At 38.2% G+C, this 24046-nt stretch overlaps 2 protein-coding genes across 2 annotated transcripts in view; one reads left to right on the top strand and one right to left on the bottom strand.

Moving 5' to 3' along the window:
* The window catches only part of LOC134748337 (bifunctional glutamate/proline--tRNA ligase), an 88055-nt gene that overhangs the window by 46268 nt on the left and 17741 nt on the right, over window positions 1-24046 (bottom strand). The window lies entirely within an intron of this gene.
* On the top strand, window positions 8658-23759 carry LOC134748338 (uncharacterized). The gene is made up of 6 exons (XM_063683108.1): window positions 8658-9419; window positions 13086-15202; window positions 15283-16953; window positions 17827-18104; window positions 19745-20109; window positions 23111-23759. Exons 1-6 carry the CDS (start codon window positions 9114-9116, stop codon window positions 23351-23353), a joined length of 4980 nt encoding a protein of 1659 aa, XP_063539178.1. The 5' UTR covers window positions 8658-9113; the 3' UTR covers window positions 23354-23759.

Here is a 24046-nt window from a genome sequence, read left to right on the forward strand (position 1 = left end):
TTTGAAATCCTCGGCTAGGGATTGGTACTTCGTGTCCTTTTTCGAAAACATTACTTCTCTGACTTCGGTAAAAAACGCGGCATTTCTATAATCCTGGGGGAAGGGTTTGCGTAAAGGAGGCAGTGGTCGCGGAGGTTTTGGTGGATGTATCGCATCCTGAATTAAAGCATCTGCTTCTTCTTTTAAGAGGTAATGCTGCATACAATCTGCCATTTTACAATCTGGTTGAGCCGATGGTAGGCCGGCTGCGCAAACATGAGGGTTTCTTTCTATAAACATTCCTAAATTCCCCTTACCGCCTGAGGTAAATCTTTGGCAGTCGACTGGCATTATAAAACACTATAATATATTTCTACAGGAAAGGTAACACAGAAATATAACTTTTCTGTTGATCAAGTAATTGACATTCTGTCACAGTCAAAATTCTAGTTAGCTTCCTAGTATTTCGTTCTTTGACGTAGGTTCTTATGTTATATGTAGGTTTTATTCTTTTAATTGAGGTTTGTAAAGGAAGTTATATACACATTGGGCTTGCATTGGGCCAACGTTGGTCAATTTACGGGACGCAGTTAATTATGTGTTAGAGGGAACAATCCCGTTCTACCCCCGTACCGCGTATAGCTGCGTCCCTAAGGGCGGTTGCAGACTAGCGTTTTAACCGCCGTTATTGTCCAACGTTGGCCCAATGTGCATGTAAAGCGGGCAGGCAAACACCCCATGGACTACGATCATTACGTCGACACGATAAAGTTCAAAACCGGCCAAGAGCATGTCGGGTCATGCTCAGTGTAGGGTTTCGTAGTTATAATATAGTTATAGTAGGGTTTTGCATATTTTTTGAACCCATTAAAAGTTAGAGGGGAAAGGACATTTTTTTATTTCAGAGCGGTTACTACCGAAAAGAATAACTATCAGAAAGTTGTTTTGAACACCCCAGTCTTGAAAGACCTATCTAATGAGAGTAATGACACAGTTGAAGTGTCAAAAAATCTAACTTTACGTGTACCCCTACACGTACCGTAAAGGTACCCCAAAAAAACCTACAAATTTAGTTATGTTTATTTTTACTCCACTATCAATACTTTAGGAGCTACAGGCTGTTAAAATTAACAAAAAGATAAAAAATAGACGATTTAAGAAAACGTCGTTTTTCGTAATTATTCATCAATTTCATCATAAATTAAAAATTTAGTTTAGAATAAGCAAGCTTAGCGACCTGCTGATGAAACATTAAAAAAAATACCGGACAAGTGCGAGTCGGACTCGCCCACCGAGGGTTCTGTACTTTTTAGGGTTCCGTACCCAAAGGGTAAAAACGGGACCCTATTACTAAGACTCCGCAGTCCGTCTGTCCGTCTGTTTATCTATCACCAGGCTGTATCTCATGAACCGTGATAGCTAGACAGTTGAAATTTTCACAGATGATGTATTTCTGTTGCCGCTATAACAACAAATACTAAAAACAGAATAATATAAATATTTAAATGGGGCTCCCATACAACAAACGTGATTTTTTTGCTGTTGGCCGGTTTTTAGTATTTGTTGTTATAGCGGCAACAGAAATACATCATCTGTGAAAATTTCAACTGTCAAGCTAACACGGTTCATGAGATACAAGCTGGTGACAGACAGACAGGCGGACAGAGGAGTCTTAGTAATAGGGTCCCGTTTTTACCCTTTGGGTACGGAACCCTAAAAAACCGGCCAAGAGCATGTCGGGCCATGCTCACTGTAGGGTTCCGGAGACCGGTTCCGTATCCTGGTATAGAATTGGCTGCACGTGAAATTGCATTGTTTTTTACCAGCAATTGGGGTTGGCAACGGTCAAAGGTTTGCAGAGATGGCGCCATCATAGCTTGCCCCTTTTTCTATGAGATTTGGCTTAACCTCTTGGACGCCAATGCTGGATATATCGGCACAGCAGGTCCAACGCCAAAGACTGATTAATCCGTCACAGACCACAGCGCAACATAGACCTACGTGCATGTGCATAAAGTTCAATTTCAGTTTTGACACTTAGGTGATGACGTGGCGTCCGAGCGACAGCTTTTGTGTTTGACACGGCATCGAAAAGGTTAAAGGGCTGGCATCCAGGGCATTAAAAAAAACAAAAATTTGACACAATTCTAGGATTGACAGGGTATTAAGCTATGTTTTCAACTGATAAATGTGTAATAAGGACCTCTTCCTATCGGAATTTCTGATGAAAAGGACCTTATTGTACTTGACTTAAAGCATAAGGACCCTTTTGTTATCAATTTCTCATTATCGGGGCTTACATTAACCTGACTAACCTTTTTTTGCCCCCACCATCTGCGATCGACATGCCTTGATTGGTTGGGCGAGCGCAGGCAACTTGTTCTGAGTGCACCAGTGTAACGTGACCTTATTATCGGAAACAATTATACGTAATCCGAGAGCGCGCTTCGCCCGGTACACTTGAGTGAGCCAAAATCATTGTTATGAGATGAAAACGTTGACTTGTCGCAGTTGTCGCCGAAATCAGTCGTTCTTCAGTCCTGGACGCTTCCTTAATGTGCGGTCAATTGGGCAAAAAGGAATTATTCAATCTTTTTAAAACTTTCTTAATAACTTTACTATAATGTTCCGTGTGTGAAAATGCGAAAAGTGTACGTCTTTATAGTATTCTGGGTAAAGAGTTAAAGACTGAAAGCTCTAAGCATAGGTTGTGTTGTGATGGTAAGTATTTTTACAGACATCTAGCTAATATTTAATTTACAGAACCAAAATTTGTGATATGGCATTTGCGAAGCATATTTTACGTCCTGTTATGTATATATCCCATCAAAAACATAAATTTGAAATGAGAGCCAAGTTCAACATTAAGAATGGGTCGTTGTCGTTGTTGACTTCGCCGGCAAAAGAATTGATATCTATATGAGTGCCAAGTTCTAGTTCACTTGGGCTGTAAATAAAGTTCAGGAATTGACTTAGCTAGTAAGTAGTAAAACTAATTAAACCAAATATCATCGTGACGACCGGTCTGGCCTAGTGGGTAGTGGCCCTGCCTATTAAGCCGATGGTCCCGGGTTCGAATCCCGGTAAGGGCATCTATTTGTGTGATGAACACTGATATTTGTTCCTGAGTCATGTGGACCGCGAGCCAGGCGCAAATTTCGTCAGTCATCGCCTCCCGGGCGAAAACTCGTATAGCGGTTAACGGCTATGTATGATGAACCCTCGTGAACGTCAGCTGCCGCTCCGTTGGTGGGTTGAGAAATGGCAGCTTCCGAAACGCGTAACACGGTCTTTCCACCGCGATACAACCGGCTGACGATTTGTTTTATTAACAATAGCATCTAAACTATCATCTGACAAAGTATCAAACGGGAGGAGATGACGCCGATGCCTAAAAAGAATTTTCTTTTTTACATGTTCATGTGACCAGCTGACGGTCTTTCCACAGCGATACAATCGGCTGACGATTTTGTTTATTCACAATAGCATCTAAACTATCATCTGACAAAGTATCAAGCGGGAGGCGACGACAAATTTTTTTTTATAGACTTTATTTGCTGCCATTCCTCAACCCACCAACGGAGCGGCAGCTGACGTTCACGAGGGTTCATCATACATAGCCGTTAACCACTATACGAGTTTTCGCCCGGGAGGCGATTGGTCATGGAAATCTGTTCCTGGCCCGCGGTCTATATGTATTTATCTATATACATATGTATATACACCCATCGTATGTACAAGCTTTGCTTAGTTTGGGGCTAGGTCGATCTGTGTAAGGTTGTTCCCAAATATTTATTTATTTATTTATTTGATTTATATGTTGGGTTAAGCAGGCTTGGAGGATATAACCAAACGGAGACGTGATGTCCTTAATTTTCTGTTCAAAACAGTGCCGATTTTTGCGGGGGAGGGGCACGTCAAATGTATAGGTAACGTAAAAATAGCCATGTCATATAAACGTCAGTCCATACATAGTGTATGACCATTGGCCGCCTATTTTCGACAGAGGGGAACGCCTGTTAATGGCTACTCCGCTTGGTTAATATCCTCTAAGTACGCAGGGGTTAAAAGTGGCTTAAGTGGCTCCATATGGTTCGAGAAATATAAATAAACGGCCGCTGCGTTGCTAGTTCTCTTCTTTTGAACTTGGCTTTGTCTAGATCTTATCATGGCGACTTTTGAAATTTACAATTCAATATAAATGTGAAATTGTATCAAAAATTAAAACGTAAACGTAATAATATAGTACAATAGATATTAAAGATAGATATTAAAGGGGCAGCAACGTGCCTTACACCTCTAGAGTTGCTAGCGTCCATAAGCTCAGGTGTTCGATTACTATCAGGCTAGCTGTACACTTGTTTGTCATCGTCGTGGTACAAAAAATATTAAACAAATTAGTATTCTGAAATTACTAGGGAGTCTCGTCTGACACGCCGTGGGAGACGGACGCACGTTTGGGAGCCCTTTTGTTCTTTCCCGGTTGTAAAATCCCAGACAAAACAATAGAGCCCGCGTTAACGCCACATGCGACAACTGGCCGACCGTCGGTTCAAGTTCCTTTACGCGACGCGACACAGACTCTCGGGACGCTGTTCATAAATATCCCTAATAGTGAAACGCGGTCAAATAATATTTATGTGTATCCATGAGTGAATTGAGTCAAGTGCGTGTGGCCCTTGTCTGCGCCATGTATCAGCTCTGCGGCCCATCGCTGAGGCGCGGTACTGCTGCCGGCTCCGCCTACACGACGGACAAATTGGTGAGATCGGTCCTTGATACGTTTCTTAGCCCCAGTATTAACATCCCAAGATATTCCATTGTTAGTCGAGCCAAAACTACAACAGTCCCCCGAAGAGTAGATACCATCCTACCATCTACGAGACAGCGTTGTCTAATAGCGTGATTATATTGTATTAAATAGGTATCGAAACGATCGCAGTTCTCATAGTCTATCTCAGTTAAATACCTAGTTTCATCTAACTCTGTAGTGACATCTTAATGGTTCGTGTTCGGCTTAATTAGGTCATTAGACAGATATTTGAAATTGGTTTTATTGGATTAAAATACCTACTAACTTGCATCTAGCTTCGCCTAGACTATAGCTTCGGCCATCTGGGGCTCAGACGTCGCCTGGGGTGCGTTGAATTATGGGAAACGACTTTTAAATTGTGGTGCAATATGCAGCTTTACAACAGAGGCCGAGTCGTAGACAAAAACAATGCACTTCCCTTAAACACATCTGTTGACCAAATAACCATAAAAAAGGCAGATCGACACATTGCACAATTGGTCCAACAGGTTTTTTTGTTAGCATTCCCGGACATTAGTGATTTGTTTATGACAGTGTCAGTGTCTTTGTGTTTTTTATTTGTGCGAAAACATAACTACCGATGACAGTGTTTGGTTTGGTGCATAAGTATGGATAATATTTGTAGTGCTGTTTTTACCAGCTTAAAACTACTATGTTGAAACTGACTATTTCTTAGTGTTGACGTAGACGACACGAGCGAATAATCTTACGAGATATAATAAATCAGTCAGGAGAAAAGAATGCCGCGGGCAAGCACAAGGTCCATGGAACAATGTTATAGGTGTTTGAGCAGTTATTTATATGATATCAAATTTTAGCAATTAATTACGTACGGGTTTTAGTGGTGTCTATTGACGGTGTTGGTGTATTTTATATTACCTAATATATTTATTGTGTCATTTGTGTCTGGTGATACTGAGGTGCCGGGATTCGTGCCAGTGTTGCTTGTTAAGTGCTATTAATTTTGTGTGCCATCATCATCAGCGACCAAAATAATACTATTTATTACGAGGCGACAAGAGATTACTCGCAAAATCGCAACCCCAAGATGTCAGGCGTCGGCGGGCAACACACGACTTTTCGGCAAAGCGAACTATTGTGGCAGCCAACACAGGACAGGATAGACCCGACAGATGCGGATTACCTACGAAATTGACAGCCTAGTGCGCGCGTAGCACATGCGTGATCGAGCCCGACGTGGTATAAGCATATGGGTGGAAGAGACTCAGGATAAACTTAAGGGCCCCACAAGTGAAGGCCGTATAATGATAATAATATGAAGATACTACTCTGTCTTTCCGAAAGCACTCATTAACGCAATGCAGGCCTTTTGAAGAAAAGTCATTTACGAAAGCTATCAAGGGGCCTCGGTTGCTGCTGACTACGAGCCTGACGAGAGCGAGAGACGATTAACCTTCGAATAATGAACTCAACTTAATCGCAGTCACCATCCCTTCGTATATACTTACACTAATATTTATCTATATCTTCCCTAAACTGGGCACGATGCTGGTATTCGGTCTGGTTCTTCAACTCCCGTCAACTCCTATCCTCGACTGCAACAGCCCCACACTCCTCACCTGTATTATTGGCTCACCGGTGTCTCGGGCAGGAGGGTCAGTTGAGCATGCCGGGGCGACAGATGAAGGGAGGTGTATACGAGTAGGCCCGAATACACGTCCTGCCTCGGAACAGGTTTGTCTGGACGGAGGTCGTTAGCGTACCGTAGCATACGCCTCTAACCGACGGCCTGGATCGTACCAGCACGTGCATTTGAGCAAGCTCGACGAGCCTCTCCGTCTCTCCCTCCCTTGTGTGACCAACGCTTCTGCGTCCTTGCAGCAGAACTGCTGGCTGGTGTAGTCACTAAACGGAATTAGTATTCTGAAATTACTATGCGACTCAATTTTATTTATTGTCCGTATAACCCCGGCTCGTACCAATGAGTTTTTCGGAACTTATGTACGAAATATCATTTGATATTTACCAGTCGCTTTTCGGTGAAGGAAAACATCGTGAGGAAACCGGACTGATCCTAACAAGGCCTAGTTCCCCCTCTGGGTTGAAAGGTCAGATGGCAGTCGCTTTCGTAAAAACTAGTGCCTACGTCGATTCTTAGGATTTGTTGTCAAGCGGACCCCAGGCTCCCAGGAGCCGTGGTAAAATGCCGGGATAACGCGAGGAAGAAGAAGAAGAAGAAGATAATAAGTAAAGTTAGACCATAGAGAAATAAGTAAGCATTAGAGTGCTCACTCCATACATTAGTTTTGTTACCAAAACGACTATTATTTTCGTAGTCGACATCTATTTTCTCTCTCTCTCTGGAACTCTATTTTCAACTCCTTCTGCTTGTAATATTAGTTGTTAATTGTTTTAGCAATACATTTTTTGTCAGTAGCGACACTTGTGACATCTGGTATCAAGTAGCGGCACTGATAATTCCACTTGTCGACTACGAAATAACTCGCGTCAAAGAGGATATAATAGGATAGAGCGGTACTGTCATAGTAAATTTTGTAGCCACAGTAAATTCACAATTAAAACTAAAAATGAAGATGTATAAAAATACCATCAAATGTATTTATAGATATATGGATAAATTATTTTTTTTATTTGCATTAATTATTCTTATATGATTTTGACCCATGTTCTTTCACTGATATGCATTAAAATTGTTAAATAACAAACTAAACCGACAACGCCATCTATTCGAGAGTAGGCTAAAGGTAGTGGCGCCATCTGTGCGAGAATCAAATTTTCTTGACTTTCGAGGCACGTTTTTTTTCGCCTATTACGGAGTTATATCTATCTTTGACTCGCGTTTAGGTAAGAAAAATGGAGTTACCACTTTTTCATTACTTATATTTCTCTATGATACCCTAGTTGGTTGTATGATCGACGATTGACAAATTAGAGCCTAATGTGAACGACCCAGTTTTATATCCTAAATACCAATACGAAAATTCGATTGGCCAAATGCACAATCGGAAGATTCTCTCATTTTAGAAAAAAAAAATTAAGGCCTCATTAGCACTAGCGCTGTTTCAACGTGCGTTAAAAAAGCGCTTGAATCCGTCCGCACGCTAAATTCGATTTAACGACCAAGGCTTAAAGTCGAAAATCCAACAACGCTTGATAAAAAGCGCCAACGCCATCGTGTGAATCTTTTTAACGGCGGTGAAAAAGCGCTGATGCGTATGAGACCTAAACGACAGACATTCTTTTACTTTAACAAAAAATGAGACAACGAACTGTCATTTTAGTATTTTTTTGGGATATAAAGATTATGTAACTATAGTTGGTCAAACCAAATTGTCAGTAAATAAGAACAATAAAACTACACTAGTACTAGCACCCAAAAGAAAAGGATGAGTATAGTTTTTTTGTTCTTATTTACTGACAAGATTTGCTTGACCAACTATAACTGCTGAAGAATTTGAGGGAATGGAGAAAGAAACCTGGCAACACCAACTAACTATAGTATTGATAACTCAGAATAAGTCATTATTCTGAGATTGATAATAACTTTGTCAATGGACTTCCGGTTCGAACGCCATCTTGATAGTAGCCTCGTGATTAATTCCTTTGTTTTTTGCTCATTAATATTGTTTAAAGTGTAATATCGATAGCTTTATTATACAATAATCTAATGTGGTAGTGTGCAGTGAATGGAGAATTAATCTCAAAGCGTGTTTAACCACCATTTTGGAGTCAACGGCCGGTAGTCCACGTGCTTCTCGTAAAATCCAGTTATCGGTTTTACGAGACAACTACAACAACCACCGAACAGCGTCGTGCTCTAAGAGCATTTATTTTGTTCCTACCCTTTTACGTGACATTGGCTACGGGCAACACCGCCCTCAAGTCCATCAAGAAAAGAAAAAAAGAACTTTGTCAATATAAACATTAATTAATTATATCTCAAGTTCGTAAACTAAGACAGGTAATTAGCTTCGGAAAGGTTATAAAATGTGCGCGAGTCGTATTTCAAATCTACCATGACTGACAGTCGTAAAAAAGTTGACTCGTAAACATTTCTGTTAGTTCTTTTTTTGATATTCTAAACGACTTTAGTGAATTAAAATGTAAGAATGATGAAATATGAAATGTCGCTGTATGAAAATATCCAACGCAAGCGTTTTATTTACGAAAAGTGCTAATTTAAGTCAAAATTCAGCATTTTAAGTCAGACTGCGAAACTGTTATTTCTGCTGACAGAACGAATTTGTTTACCTACCTTCTTTGATTTTAACGAACATCGAGTAACAAATGAACGAGCGGGTCTTGCAATCGTGACTTTTCATTTCCATTTCTGTGTAAAATGTCGAAGAAGCCGTACGTTACCCAGGAGGACAGTCCAAATCTTGTGATTGTGCCTATTGATAACATAGATACGTTCTACGAACCGTCACCTAAGAAAGTCAAAGAAAGTGATGCTCCTTTGCCTGCTCCTACCCCAAGCATTAGTCATACTAGGGGTTTTGCAAGAAAATCTAGTGCAAAACTGAATTTCAGTGGCAGAAATAGTGATGTTCTAATTGATGTACGTAAAGTTCAAAGGTCACCGACAAGTTGGGCAACTAACTATCTTCAGAGTATTGGTGGGACTTCAACAAAGTTTGACAGAGTAAGTTTGTGATAACTTAGTTAATGATAAGTGTGCTGTGGTGAGGGTGCATAGAGAAAGAGACAGCCCATGTGGTGCTGGAATATAGCGGAGTGGCTCCATATAGGGCAAAATCTCTTGGTACTCCGAGAGATCTCCCCGAGGTCCTTCTCAACATCACAGGTTTGATAGGATTCTTTGAGGAGTTGGGCTGGCACAAGGGCCTGACACTCTCTGATAGAGGAAGATAGTCTTATTGCGATTCCTATAAGAGGAAAGAGAAAATAGTGCCATGCTTTGTCTTTAGGGTTATAAATAAATAAAACGTTTATTTATTTAGATAACAAGATCCATTTTTGTTAGTACTCTACAAACTAAACCTAAAAACTATGTTAGTATTCGTACCTCACTAATGACAACGTATTTTTAATTAAGTGTTGCATTATTGAGCACTCATTCCTTACAGCTATTGTCTTCAGGAGGCTGTTTGGGCTGTCACATATTCTGTTCAGAAGCGATGCCATCTTTTTCATCTTATGGCATCATGTGGGCATGATAGCAAGGAGGCTATGGCGAAATACCTAAATTTATAAGATTGAAAGAGAAAAGACATTGGACATGCAAAGGGGATAAATTGCATAGTATACATTTTATATGAATATTCTTTCTCTTACCCCCGGTCGCTCAGTGGCGCGTCTATAACTACTTGTTTATACTATGTCTATAGAATGGCAGGACTAGCCTTCTGTGTAATTTTTTTTCGAACATAACACCAACTTTCATTACTTCATTATGGAAGAAATATTAAAAAAAGTATCTTTTTTTATGTATTATTTTTTCTAAGATCAACTATTATAAAGATAGAAGGGGTAGCAATCGAATTTTTTTTTAAAGTGTTGCTAGTGGTATTGCTAAGGTCTTAGCAAAGAGGTCATAAACCTAGAGTGCAGGTTTAAACCTGGGCACATATCTTAAGTTCTTTAGGACCAAAGTACAAAATGTCATTTGACATTTGCCAGTTGCCTTCTGTGTAATTCAAAAGTGTATGTGAAGTTCCAGCCCATAGAAGTGCGGACTATAATATTTCAATGAATTGTAAGTAAGAATTGAGACATGAATTCATTCACTACCAAATACCAGATAGACTAGTCAACTTTTAAACAGTTTTTATTAGGGTACCGTACGCAAAGGGTAAAAACGGGACCCTATTACTAAGACTTCACTGTCCATCTATCCGTCTGTCTGTCTGTCCCAGGCTGTATCTCATGAACCGTGATAGCTAGACAGTTGAAATTTTCACAGATGATGTATTTCTGTTGCCGCTATAACAACAAATACTAAAAACAGAATAAAATTAATATTTCATACAACAAACGTGATTCTTTAGCCGTTTTTTTTGCGTAATAGTACGGAACCCGTAATTAGTTAATGTAATGTACTAATTTCATATAGCCATAAGTTTACTGCATGTTCACTATTGTTCACAGGTACAAGACACTTATATAAGTTGTGGTTACCTATAATTAGATAAGCATCAGTCATGATTGTTATATAGATTTAAGAGCATGTAAGATGTATTATCTGTTGGTAATCCTAAATAAAGAAAATAAAAATAAAATAAACCCTTCGTGCGCGAGTCCGATTCGCACTTGGCCGGTTTTTAACAGACACAACCTGGGTTTCCGCAGAAGACAATAATATCTAGAAAAATACAAAACAGTTTTAACTGACGATTGAATAAAATTACCTAATTATGGTATAAATTCTATGAATCTTATGCCTTTAAATGAACAATTCTTGTATATATGTATATCTTCTTCTACCTAGCGTTATCCCGGCCTTTGCCAGGGTACGCATTCCTACTAGCCTTTTCTTCACTTTGCGCGATCCTGGGCGTCCTATATATATGTATATCATCAATGGGTAAACAGGCCCTAATATGAAGACACTTAACCATAATGCCACTTTACCTGTATTGACCTTAGTTATTTTATTCCAAGAACTAAAAGTAATCTGTAGAAAAATATAATAAATCACTATGGGTTACAGTGTAACCCATACACATACACAGGTACATGCAATACATGTGTAACCGTTACACAGTGTGCCAAGAAGTAGACATACAAAACAAACCTTCTTGCATTAAAATTAATTAACCAAGTCTCGCATTTTCTTGACTTCATCATCTTCCTCTTCCTCGCGTTGTCCCAACATTTTGCCACGGCTCATGGGAGGCTGGGGTCCGCTTGGCAACTAATCCCAAGAATTGGCGTAGGCACTAGTTTTTACGAAAGCGACTGCCATCTGACGGCATTAATTAAATAAATAAATATTATAGGACATTCTTCCACAGATTGACTAAGTCCCACGGTAAGCCCAAGGAGGCTTGTGTTATGAGTACTCAGACAACGATATATATAAATACTTAAAAAGATAGAAAACACCCATGACTCAGGAACAAATATCCAGGCTCATCACACAAATTAATGCCCTTACCGGGATTCGAACCCGGGACCATCGGCTTCACAGGCAGATGATTAGTGTTTATTGCGAGTTCATACATTTGCTACTTGTCTTTAGTGGCAAATGTGTGAAGGGCAGTCACACTTACAATTACTCATATTGACCTTATAAAACAGACAGACAGAGTCGAACCATGAGGGTTCCTTTACGTCCTTTGGTACCTTTATGGTACGGAACCTTAAATATTAAAACCTAAATGAAATTCTTGGAAGCCCTGAAACTTATGCACAAGCAGTTTATGCTTAGTTTAAGAGAACGGTAAACTTTGAGTCCAAATATTTTATATAGGGGTCTCAAACTTTTGATCCGATGGCTATAGCCGGGCCTCCGCTCTACCTTTTCACAGGCCGTATGTATAGAATTTGGCAGATTTCAAATAGGTAGGCTCTCTGGCCAGATATATAGTTTGGAGACCTCTGTTTTATATCATTAGGGTTCCGTACCCAAAGGGTAAAAACGGGAACCTATTACTAAGACTCCGCTGTATGTCTGTCTGTCACCAGGCTGTATCTCATGAACCGTGATTTTTCGTAACGGTACGGAACCCTTCGTGCGAGAGTCTTACTCGCTTGGCCGGTTTTTGTATAGTAAGAAAAGATGCTTCATAACAGGGGGCCTAGTCAAGATGACAATCGTCAATACAAAACGACAATCGAAATTTAAATAATGTATGGGAGTCACGTAACTTTTCCTAGCATGTCATCTTGATACATTATTTTCGTTTGGCGTTTGTCGATGTACGATTTTTATCTTGACTAGGCCCCCCCCTGTACAGAATATTTGTTTTTGCTATTGGACAAAATATTCCATCAATCCATCATCATCTTTAGAATATTTTTTTTTAATAGATAAGTTTTATTCAGGATATTTTTTTCAGTATGTTTATGATTCCCATGTGTGTGTTATGTATGTATGTTGTATGATGATGCTAACATAACTAACAAATGAAAAAGTCATTTTAGCTTCTAAATGTATTTTTTCTATTGTTTGTCGGAAATAAATTATCTATATTTACACAAAATGAAAGAAGTAGAATATACCAAAAATTATTATTTATGAAATATTCCTTTATATAACCATGCTGTGACAGTATATAAAATGAAGAAAATAATTCATCTGAAATATTTCTCATTCACCATTTCGTAATTCCCTTTTTTTCGACAGATTTATTCCTTGGCGTCAAAACCAACGTCCCTCTTTACACATACAGAAACCATACCAGGAAACAAAGAAACTACATTACCAAATACTATTAATCAACAACAAACTAACACAGAATCAGATCTGAGAATAATGGAGAATGAAACTTCTCAACCAAAGATTAACATCAATCTTATAAGACCAGAACCTGTACCTCAACCCACCATGGCCAAAGAAACTATTAAGCCAAATTGTAACACATACAATAAGATATCAACAAGTACTGCAGATGTACGAAAAGAACCGTCTTTGCCAAAAAATTACAAGATACCCATGCAATCAAAATACAATAAGCCTTCAATTCACCCAGTAACAGACAAAGAATCTGCTAGGCCAAATATTACCAATAGCATTTGCACACAAAAAAGCACTATACCGAAAAAACAGGCATTAATATCATCATCAAAAAATAATGATGAGATCATTAAAACAAACCATAATAAAACTGCGACCCCTAATACAGCAACCAAAGAAATTGCAGACCAAAATAAGAATAAAAAGCTAAATCAATTAAAACCTGATTTAAATAATAGCCAGTACAAAAATAACCAAGACAAAGCTCAGGTAAAGATAAACAAAAATACCGAACAACTCAAAAATGGTAATGAAATAAAACAGGTGAAAAAGAATGTTACAGTTCAGCACATTGATAAACAATATACAACAAAATGTGATGAACGAATGCCACCTAAATATAAAGAAACTCATCAAAGTCAACCGGTAAACAACAAAGAAAACGATCAACCAAAGCATGATAAGGTAATTAAACAGCGCAAAGCAATCAAAGATACAACTAGGCCAAGGGATTATAAAGACCCCTGCCCATCCAGAAACACAAACAAAAATATAACTCGTGAAACAAATGAAGCTATTATTGCTCATATTAAAACTATTAAAGATATGTATAAATTAAAGAATAAAAAAGAGCCTACTTTTTCTACTAAACTTAATACAAAAAAAGAACATATGTCAGATATATCTAAAAAAGACACTAAATTAGAAAAACATACTAAATCGAAAGACAACCGAAGCCAAGAAATCCAGTCAAAAAAACCTAAGGACAAGGCAGTAATAAAGAAAGAAACGCATTTGCCGCGAACTCTTTTAACAAAGGAAGATATTAATGAAAAACTAAAAATGAAACGTGCCACAGGAAAAATAACGGGTCAAGGTGAATATTCGGGAAGTAAGACTAAAAAAATTAAATTGTCTTCGCCTGATACTAACACAGCCAAAATGACAACGTGTAAATCGGTCCATGAAGAAAGATTAAGTAAAAGCATCTCCCCGATCAAAAGCGTCGTTTCCCGAATAAAAACAGACCATCAATCTCATAATTCTGAAAAGTTTTACCATAAAGAGTCAGGCTATTATCACTCGCATTATGAAAAAACACCGGGCAAAAAAATTGATTATCACTGTCAAAGTTCAAAAAAACATGTGCAAAGAGGTTCAGACGTTGATTTAAGATCAAAACTTAAGCGTAAATATCCTAAAATCGAAGAAGACTACAACTGGAACAATATTTACAAGAAACATAAGTTTGCTGCAGTGCCAAACGGGGACCGATTTGTGCCCGAGGAAAATTTGATTATATCATTTAATGCGGAAGACGACAATGAAGAAAAACCCACAATGAAAAAGTCACCGGTAAAGAAATTGGCGCGTAAGCAATCGTCACCTAAAGATAAAAAATGTAAAAAAATAAAGCTAGAAATCAATATTGTATTTGGCCATGGGGATACAACTGATGAAGAATCTACCAAAGGTGAGGTTGAGTCGAGCGTCGAGACGATGGAAGATATGGACCTTAGTTTCCTTGATGACTTCAATGTAGATGAAATAGCTAAAAGTCTAAATGAGTGTAAAGACTGTACCAGAAAAACGAATGAGGAAGAAACCGTTGTTGATATCAACGCACAACACATCATATCAAACAACAATAAGATAATAGAAGCTATGGCTAATAAAGAAAGTGTGATATTTAATACAAATGAAAGCACGTGTAAAGATGTGTTTGCCGAAAATAAAACAGGATATCGCCAAGAACCTGCATTGCAGTCAACAGTTGATAAAACTAGGTTGGTTTGTTAATGTCTAAAACTGTAAATAACCCAAATGTTCTATATTTTATTTTATTGGTTGTTTTCATTGATTACAGTGCCTGCTGTGAGCAAACCCAAAACACAATTAAGTCGAATAGAAGTACAGGATTAGATAATATAAGTACAAAACAAAGCGACAGGACTGAAATCAAAACGGATATATTTCAGAATTACAACTCTCAAGACAATAACGTACGGGCTCTGTCTTCGGAAGAACCCCCGGTAAATACGAGTTCTGAGCATTGTACTGACTCTGATCACAATAGCAATATACCAATTGATAAAGCTCAAGAATCTACCGCGATGAATATGAGTAAAACAAATGTTGATATGGAAATAAACGATAATAAAAATTTTATTACAATGCTAGAGAATATATCTGATGGAGCTGAGACAACACATATAGATAACGGTTTACTATTAGTAAACAAAATGGACCATTCAGAAATAAAAGATACTAAAAATTATAAACAACATCTAACATCTTCTGAAATACCTGTGGCAATGTCGAATTCTGATACTGTTTACTCTGATCACAACGATCTTATAGATGCTCTTCAAGATAATAGTAACTTAGGAATAAATGCGATTAAATCCTTTATTGCCTCTATGAACAATAATACCGATCAAAATAATGTAAAACATTCTGAAGTTGACGTGTCGTCGACAGTAACGAAGTATTTGAATACGCCTTACAAAACTGAGATTAAACAAATGGACACAGTCATGACTTCTGACAATAATACAACTAAAATATTGACGTGCATCAAACCAGATCCTGATGTTATTTTAATTGATGATTCAGACAGCGAAAATGAAACAGAAGTTAAAAACAAACAGTCGACGAAAGACGAAAATGCAAAAATCATACAGCCTAGCAAGGTAATTTCATCAGATAAAAAAGACGAAGTAAGAATTATAGAACCTTCTGGAGAAAACTCTAAATCAATTTTAATATTAGATACAAATGAAGAAGACTTACCGTCTAGTAAGGAAACTTACCAAGTGAAATCAGATGAAGTAATAGTTATTGAACCAACGGGCGTAAATTCAGAATCAGTATCAATATTAGACACAGACTACGATATTATTGATACTAGCCAGTTAAATGAAAGTAATCGGGACGCTAACAGTGAAAATATAGTTATGGTTGAACAAAGCAAACCTAACAAAATAGCACTGAAAGATACTTCCATCGAAATTAAAACCATTACGAATGCTGAAATTCATTCGGAAAGTGAAAAAACTTTAATCCAAGATAAGGTAACAAATGAAACACAACCTAGAACAGCAAACACAGATATACATAATAGCAAAGATAAGAAAGATAATTTACAGGTTGCAGCTAAAGTAGCCAGTAAAACTGATACAGAAACATCTGATGAGCCTCCAAGTAAAAAAACAACAGGAACGGACGATATTCCCGAAAAATGTACACCAAATACAGTTCCAATAAATACAAAAACGCAAAATGTTAGCACAAAAGTTGATACAAAGGCGCACAATAAAGAAAAAGAAGAAGTTGACAAAGATAGTGAACACTCGGGAGTTGAAATAAGCCGCTGTATAGCCAATAACAAATTTGTAAAAACACTGGAATTAAAGTTGTTTTTCTTTTTGGGACAAAAATGCACAGTTACAGACGTTATACGATGCGATGGAAGATTCTCCAAAATATATCGTTGCAAAACTTCATACAAACAGGACTACGCTATAAAAACATTGAAGTGAGTGCATATTGTCTTTCTTTTAAGTATTTTTTCATCACACTCGCTCAGTAAATGTCGAATTGCACGCAGGTTTAGCGGGAACTATAGAAAAAGCGTTTTCCCTAGGGAGTTATGAATTTTCTAGTATTATAATTAACTGTTTTTTGTCTTTATACTTCATTTTTGTATCGCAAGTGTGATGAAAAACATTGTAACTCGGGGGCGTAATAATATTGCAAACTCGAGTCTATAAATCGCTCCGGCAAGCCGTCGCGATTTAACTATACTCTCAATTGCAATATTTGACTTACGCCCCGTGTTGCACAATGTACTATAGTTATAGCTTTGCTGGAAGCTTCAAAAGTATTGGTACCCTACTTCATTTATTTGCAACAAACACTTCTTACTTTTAACCCTGCCTATAATCACAATAATAGTACATTATGATACAAGTGTGCTAAGTTGGTCATTACACACGAGGCGATATTGTGCGCGCGAGCTGAAAGTGAGCGCGCAATAAGAAAGCCGATGTGTGTAATGACCAATGCACACGCGTTTCATACGACGTTTTTCAACACACTTGCGAGAAAAAAAAGAAAATATATTATGATTATGTAATATTGTATTCGGTTACTGCTCTGAATGCGCATTTGAATGCGCTTTTTTATGAACAACTTTTGGAACAAATCAAATTATTTTATTAAATATTTTGATTTGTGTTTTTTAAGTAGTCACACTACTATATTTAAAATATCTAAAAGCGTTTAAGCGTAAAGTTGTTAAGTTTACGCGTTTTTTTATATTTAAAAGTAGGTTTACTAGCGGTGGTTCTTCGACATGTTTTATCAAAATGGGATCCGAATCATTGCAATCTTATCTTTGTTCTTTCAGGAAACAGTTCGACGGTTACAACGTAGGCCTTCGGAAGCAAAACATGATGAGGGAACTACAAAACGGCGTTCCAGAGAACAATCTCAACTGTGTTCGTTTGATCACCGGATTTGTGGTCTCTGGGTTATGGTGTTACTTGATGGAGTATTATCCCATGAATCTCCAGCAAGCCTTTGTTGAGAACAAACGAAGTTTTCACATTGATCATGTGCAGATGTTGAGTAGACAGTTGGTCTCTGCTGTTACTATATTGAGGAACAATAACATCATACATTCAGGTATGCGTTTACTTTTACTTTGGTATTGACTGATACTTCTCGCGTCGAATCAACGCCGCTATCTCAGGCTGCACGCTGTCTCTATGACAGTTCCGTGAAGTCTTTTGGTTGGGCTTAATCGAAAAAATATGATTTTTGCCCATTTTCTAATGCGCTGAATTGCCCATAATGTCTACAAACATTTTACATGACAGCTACTATATGAAACCGGCCAAGTGCGAGTCGGACTCGCGCACGAAGGGTTCCGTACCATTACGCAAAAAATATTTCTCCACTTAAATATTTATTTTATAATTATAATTTTTGCAGTTTTTGCGTAATGGTACGTAACCCTTCGTGCGCGAGTCCGACTCGCACTTGGCCGATTTTTTTTATATACATATACACGGCTATTCCAACTACGAGGAATGTCCTCAATACGTTTGCTTAAAGTTTCAAGTTTAGAGCGTGTGTAAAGGGTACTTTCTTGCTTATAATGTCCCATTGTAGGTACTTGGTTCACCCAAATAGATTAGATTAGTTACGCACTACATTGTGTCGTTCGTTTGTTACTTGCCTGGCAAAGAGGTCAGGAGTTAAAAATAGATTTATAGGTTTCGCTTTTTCATAAAACATGTGCATAGGCAACTAATTAGCTAAGACTAGGAGTTAAAAATAGATTTATAGGTTTCGCTTTTTCATAAAACATGTGCATAGGCAACTAATTAGCTAAGACTACCCATCTGTGTTTTAAGGGAGTCCCCTCTCTGCCACCAAACTCTTGCAGTTTGGCAGAAGAATTAATGTAAAAATTTATTTCGCCAGAATAAATGTTTATTTTTTAATTTTACGGTTCCGTACCCAAAGGGTAAAAACGGGACCCTATTACTAAGACTCCGCTGTCCGTCTGTCTGTCTGTCACCAGGCTGTATCTCATGAACCGTGATAGCTAGACAGTTGAAATTTTCACAGATGATGTATTTCTGTTGCCGCTATAACAACAAATACTAAAAACAGAATAATAGAAATATTTAAATGGGGCTCCCATAAAACAAACGTGATTTTTTTTGCTGTTTTTTTCCGTAACGGTACGGAACCCTTCGTGCGCGAGTCCGACTCGCACTTGGCTTGGGTCCGGTTTTTACCCGCTGGCGAGGTTGCGGAAGATCCGCTGGCGAGGTTGCGGAAGAGTACTTCGGCGTTCCTGGGACCTTGCCGTATAGCAGTGAGGCGGCAACAGAGGGGGTTTAGTGGGTAAACCATGGGTCCCATTAACCTGTATGGGAGTCCCACATAACCATCCCAGGCCCGTCCCTGCGCCTGGGTGGTATGCGTAACGCATTCCCCCTCTATAAAAAAAAAAAAAAGGGTCCGGTTTTTACCCTTTGGGTACGGAACCCTCAAAACGATAATAAGTAGTTACATTAATTGTATAAAACAAAATTATGACTACATATAAAATGAAACTACTAAAACTAAACCTATCTAGAAAAAAAAATCACTATAACACACCCTGGCCTCTTGGCAAGGTGCCCATCACGCAGGCAGCATTCCAGCGCTGTATCGCGATAGCCTTTGCGCGAGAAATCTGCCCGCGCGAGGGATCCCGTTGACTCCCTCGACCGTATTCCGATGTTATTTCTATGTTTCATCTTTTGCAGATATAAAACCAAGCCACATCCTCATAAACTCATCCCAAACCCGAATTAAACTCTGCGGCTTCGACCAAGCAACCTACATCGAAGACAGCAACCTTCTACCCAACACCGGCACTGTCAACTACAGGGCACCAGAGCTCATACTAGGCTATCCCGCCGGCTACGGGATAGATGTATGGTCGACGGCGCTAGTGATGTACGAGATGGCGACTAATAGGAAGCTTTTCCCTGGGGTTTATAATAATAATATACTGTATCAGCAGTTGTGCTCGCTCGGTGCTATACCTATGGAGATGCTGATAGATTCAAAGTTCAGGAATGCGCATTTTAGGGGCACGGCGTTTGTGAAAATAGTTGGGACTAAAGAGGTATTGTTTTTCTAACACACTATTTTTTTTTTCGGTCTGCCCGAGTCGGTAGTTACTGTATTTGAAGCCGATGGTCCTGGGTTAGAATCCCGCTAGGACATTTATTTGTGTGATGAGCACAAATATTTGTTCCTGAGTCATGGTTAAACACACTATCTATTTAAATCTTTATATATTATCGTTGTCTGAGTACCCACAACACAAGCTTTCTTGAGCTTGTGTAGGAATGTCCCATAATGTAATGTACCTATATTGTATAAGCTACTGGTATAAGCTGTGGTTACCTATAATTGGACAAACATCTAACCTCAATGTTATGTAAGCTACAGATGGTTTTTAGGGTTCCGTACCCAAAGGGTAAAAAACGGGATCCTATTACTAAGACTCCGCTGTCCGTCTGTCTGTCTGTCACCAAGCTGTATCTCATGAACCGTGATAGCTAGACAGTTGAAATTTTTACAGATGATGTATTTCTGTTGCCGCTATAAAAACAAATACTAAAAACAGAATAATATAAATATTTAAGGTGGTCCGATTTTCATACAAAATTCAATCGGCTTTAAGGCACTACACACTATTACTACACAAATATTTGCTCATTTATCTACTTTCGAATATTCGTTTGCGCTAAATTAATAGAAAAACTGTTTCATACAGAAATCATACATAAATCAACGTAATCTTTTCATCAATTTTACGTATGTGTGTGTCACAAATGTCGTGTACAAATACGTTACGCGCGGCGTTGCCGCTCTATGACGTTGGCGACGTTGCCTGGCCGACCTGGCAGGATTTGCAGTTCCGTCATGGTTAGTGCATTTTTTGTTGACAGTGTTGACACTGACACATAGGGTCATGTTTATTGTGACTTATCAATTTGTTTGTGTAAATTGAAAATGATAGCGACGTCTAAATCAAGTTACAAAAATCATCGGTATTCTGGTCCGCGAAAATCCAGGAAAATTCAGACTCAATTGAAGCGGAATTCATGATGGTGAAGTTTAAGGTACAGTTTCACTCCTTCATTCTACATTGTAATTTTCTCGTGCCGATCTTTTTAGAAAATAATTCTCACTTCTTCCGTAATGGTAGGATAATAAGCAGTGAACAATACCTATATAATGTAATTATTACTGTTTTGGTTGCCAAATAGTCAATGTGTCACTAACTCTAGGTTTTTTTAGGTATTGTGCAAAATGAAGAGGCATTCTTGGAAATAAAATGTTTTCCTTCATTAGCCAGAAAAAATCAGGACATCCTCACTGCAATAAAATAGAAACTTTCCTGGGGTTGAAAATGATGGAATTTTGTATATGAATGAAAAACACAATTATTACTACCAGGTAAGATAACTTTATTAGAATCCATATTGTTGCATCATCTTTCTTCCTATAACATTAGAGATTTTGTGCTATCATGATATTATTTTTCTTTCAGGTACAGGGACAACTACGGATAACAAATATGAAAAAATGTTATTTCATTTGTTGTGTGAATCCATCTACACCAACAAGACATCCACTGCTGGACATAGGCCTCCCCCAGGGATCTCCACAACGACCGGTCTTGCAAGACTCGCCAAAATATCGAGAAATAAATAATATAAATAAACATGAAAAATATCCCGTTTTCTATAATAGTTATAATTAAAAGGCCATGCAATGTTACTCACTGTACTTGAATCCAAAAAAATAAAAATATAAAAAAGTTTTAATTTTATTTTACAATTACTATTTTATTATTAGTACATTACGATACAATTGCGAAAAGTAGGAAATAGGCAACGAGTGGCGATAAATTGAAACACGACCGAAGGGAGTGTTTTAATCGACACGAGTTGCGAATTACCTTTTCGCACGTGTATTGTACAACGTTTTACAGTACATAATTATGGCCCTTTACATTTTCGACATATGCACGTATATGCACCATATGTACTAAAAAGTATTTTACAGTACATATGGTGCAACTTTCTCGCCCTAGTGCATAAAGAGCACTTTTCGTGCATATTTCGAAAGTTTAAAGGGCCTTATGTACTGTAAAACGTTGTAAGATACACGTGCGAATAGGTAATTCGCAACTCGTGTCGATTTAAAACACTCCCTGCAGTCGTGTTTTAATTTATCGCCACTCGTTTCGAATTTCCTCTTTTCCGCACTTGTATCGTAAATAACTATTTCAAGCGATTCAAATTTCCCAGAGATAAGACCTAGCTAGATCGAGCCCCTTACAGCAAATTTCATCGAAAACGTTAGAGCCGTTTCCGATATCACTGAAATATATTTCGGTTATATCGGAATCGAACAAGAATTCGAAGAAGAAAAGGTATAAGAAAGATAAGATAACACAAAAAGGACAAAAAAAAGTACCCCTGACGTACCAGTCTCGAACCAGAATCCTCTTGCACGTATTTCCACGAACATACCGCAACGCCATTGCAGCATACTTACACTGCATGAAATTGTCTACTACAAGCAATCACGGAAACACTGTTTGCATGTGTGAGTAATAGCATGACAGAAACACTCTGTCGACTTTAAAAGTGTTTTTTACACTAATGAAGTATTCAATGTTTATTATAATAGTTCAATATTTATGTAAAGAGTGCGCTAAACATACTTTTAAGTATACAGATACCAACACTATTCCACAAAAAAATAAAACCTGAAAATTTGCGAAAGTGACGCCATCTGGCGGGGTTTAAGCTTTGGGTAACTTAGTCGAACCACCTTAAATGGGGCTCACATACAACAAACGTGATTTTTTTGCTGGTTTTTTCCGTAATGGTACAGAACCCTTCGTGCGCGAGTCCGACTCGCACTTGGCCGGTTTTTTCATGATGTTATTGTCTATTGGTGATCCCAAATAAAAATAATAATAAATAAATTATTTATTAATTACACTGCACAGTTATTGATTATTTTAAGAGGTGTAAATTCATACCTTTAAATATTTATGTTTATTGTTTAGATAAAAAATAAAATAACTATTCTTTTTTCAGAAAATCTTAATAAATGAGATAGAATTCAACGGGAGACTGGGTTCCAGCCTTTTCCAAGTCTACGCCGCCGATTGGGGGAAAGAGAGGGACAAGACGAGCAAGCTGGAGGACAAGATGAAACTCCGTGCGTTTTTGGACCTCCTCAATAATATGTTAGTTATGCATCCGCGGTGCAGGATCGCCATTGAATTTGTGTTCGCTAACCCTTTTATTTACGAGTCGTTTGATGACTGTTACGAGTAATTAGTTAAGTGAAGATTATAGAAAAATGTTTACGTTTGATTTGTTTAACCTTTCGTATGCGCTGTCAAAAAATTGCCATATCAATAGCAATCGTGACAACTTTATGTTTCTTCTTCTTCGGTCCCTCAATACTGAGGATCGTGACATCATGTCCTTCTGCTGAAGACCAGGTTCCTCCATAGAACGACGTGAGAGGTTTCCGGAGTAAGTGAGCATTTGGTCCTGGCATATTGTTGACAGCCGGCGTTTAATGCGCAGCTCTTCCAGTATGGACTGATTGGTCCGCATTGGTACGAACTTCATGTTTAAGTTGAATATAATACGGAGCAGATCTGCTACTAAGCATACGAAAGGTTAATTTTGTTATATGAAGATTAAAATAAAAGATTATAAGTTTAGTTTTCTATTTGTCCTGTTTTATTTTCGACGTACCTATCCAAATTTGTTAATTAACCAACATCATAGTTGCCTTTTTGACGCCGTGTCAAACAAAAGCTGCCATACAGACGCCACATCACCGAAGTGTCAAAACTGAAATTGAACTTTATGCATAGACCTTATGTTGCTCTGTGGTCTATGACCGATTAATCGACCTTTGGCGTTGAACCTACGGTGCGTATATATTGGTCATTGGCGTCCAAAAGGTTAATGATTCACAGTTAGTTTCACTAGACATATTGACCGGATATGGAC

The sequence above is a fragment of the Cydia strobilella genome, chromosome 16, assembly GCF_947568885.1.
Source record: "Cydia strobilella chromosome 16, ilCydStro3.1, whole genome shotgun sequence".
Classification (NCBI taxonomy): Eukaryota; Metazoa; Arthropoda; class Insecta; order Lepidoptera; family Tortricidae; genus Cydia; species Cydia strobilella.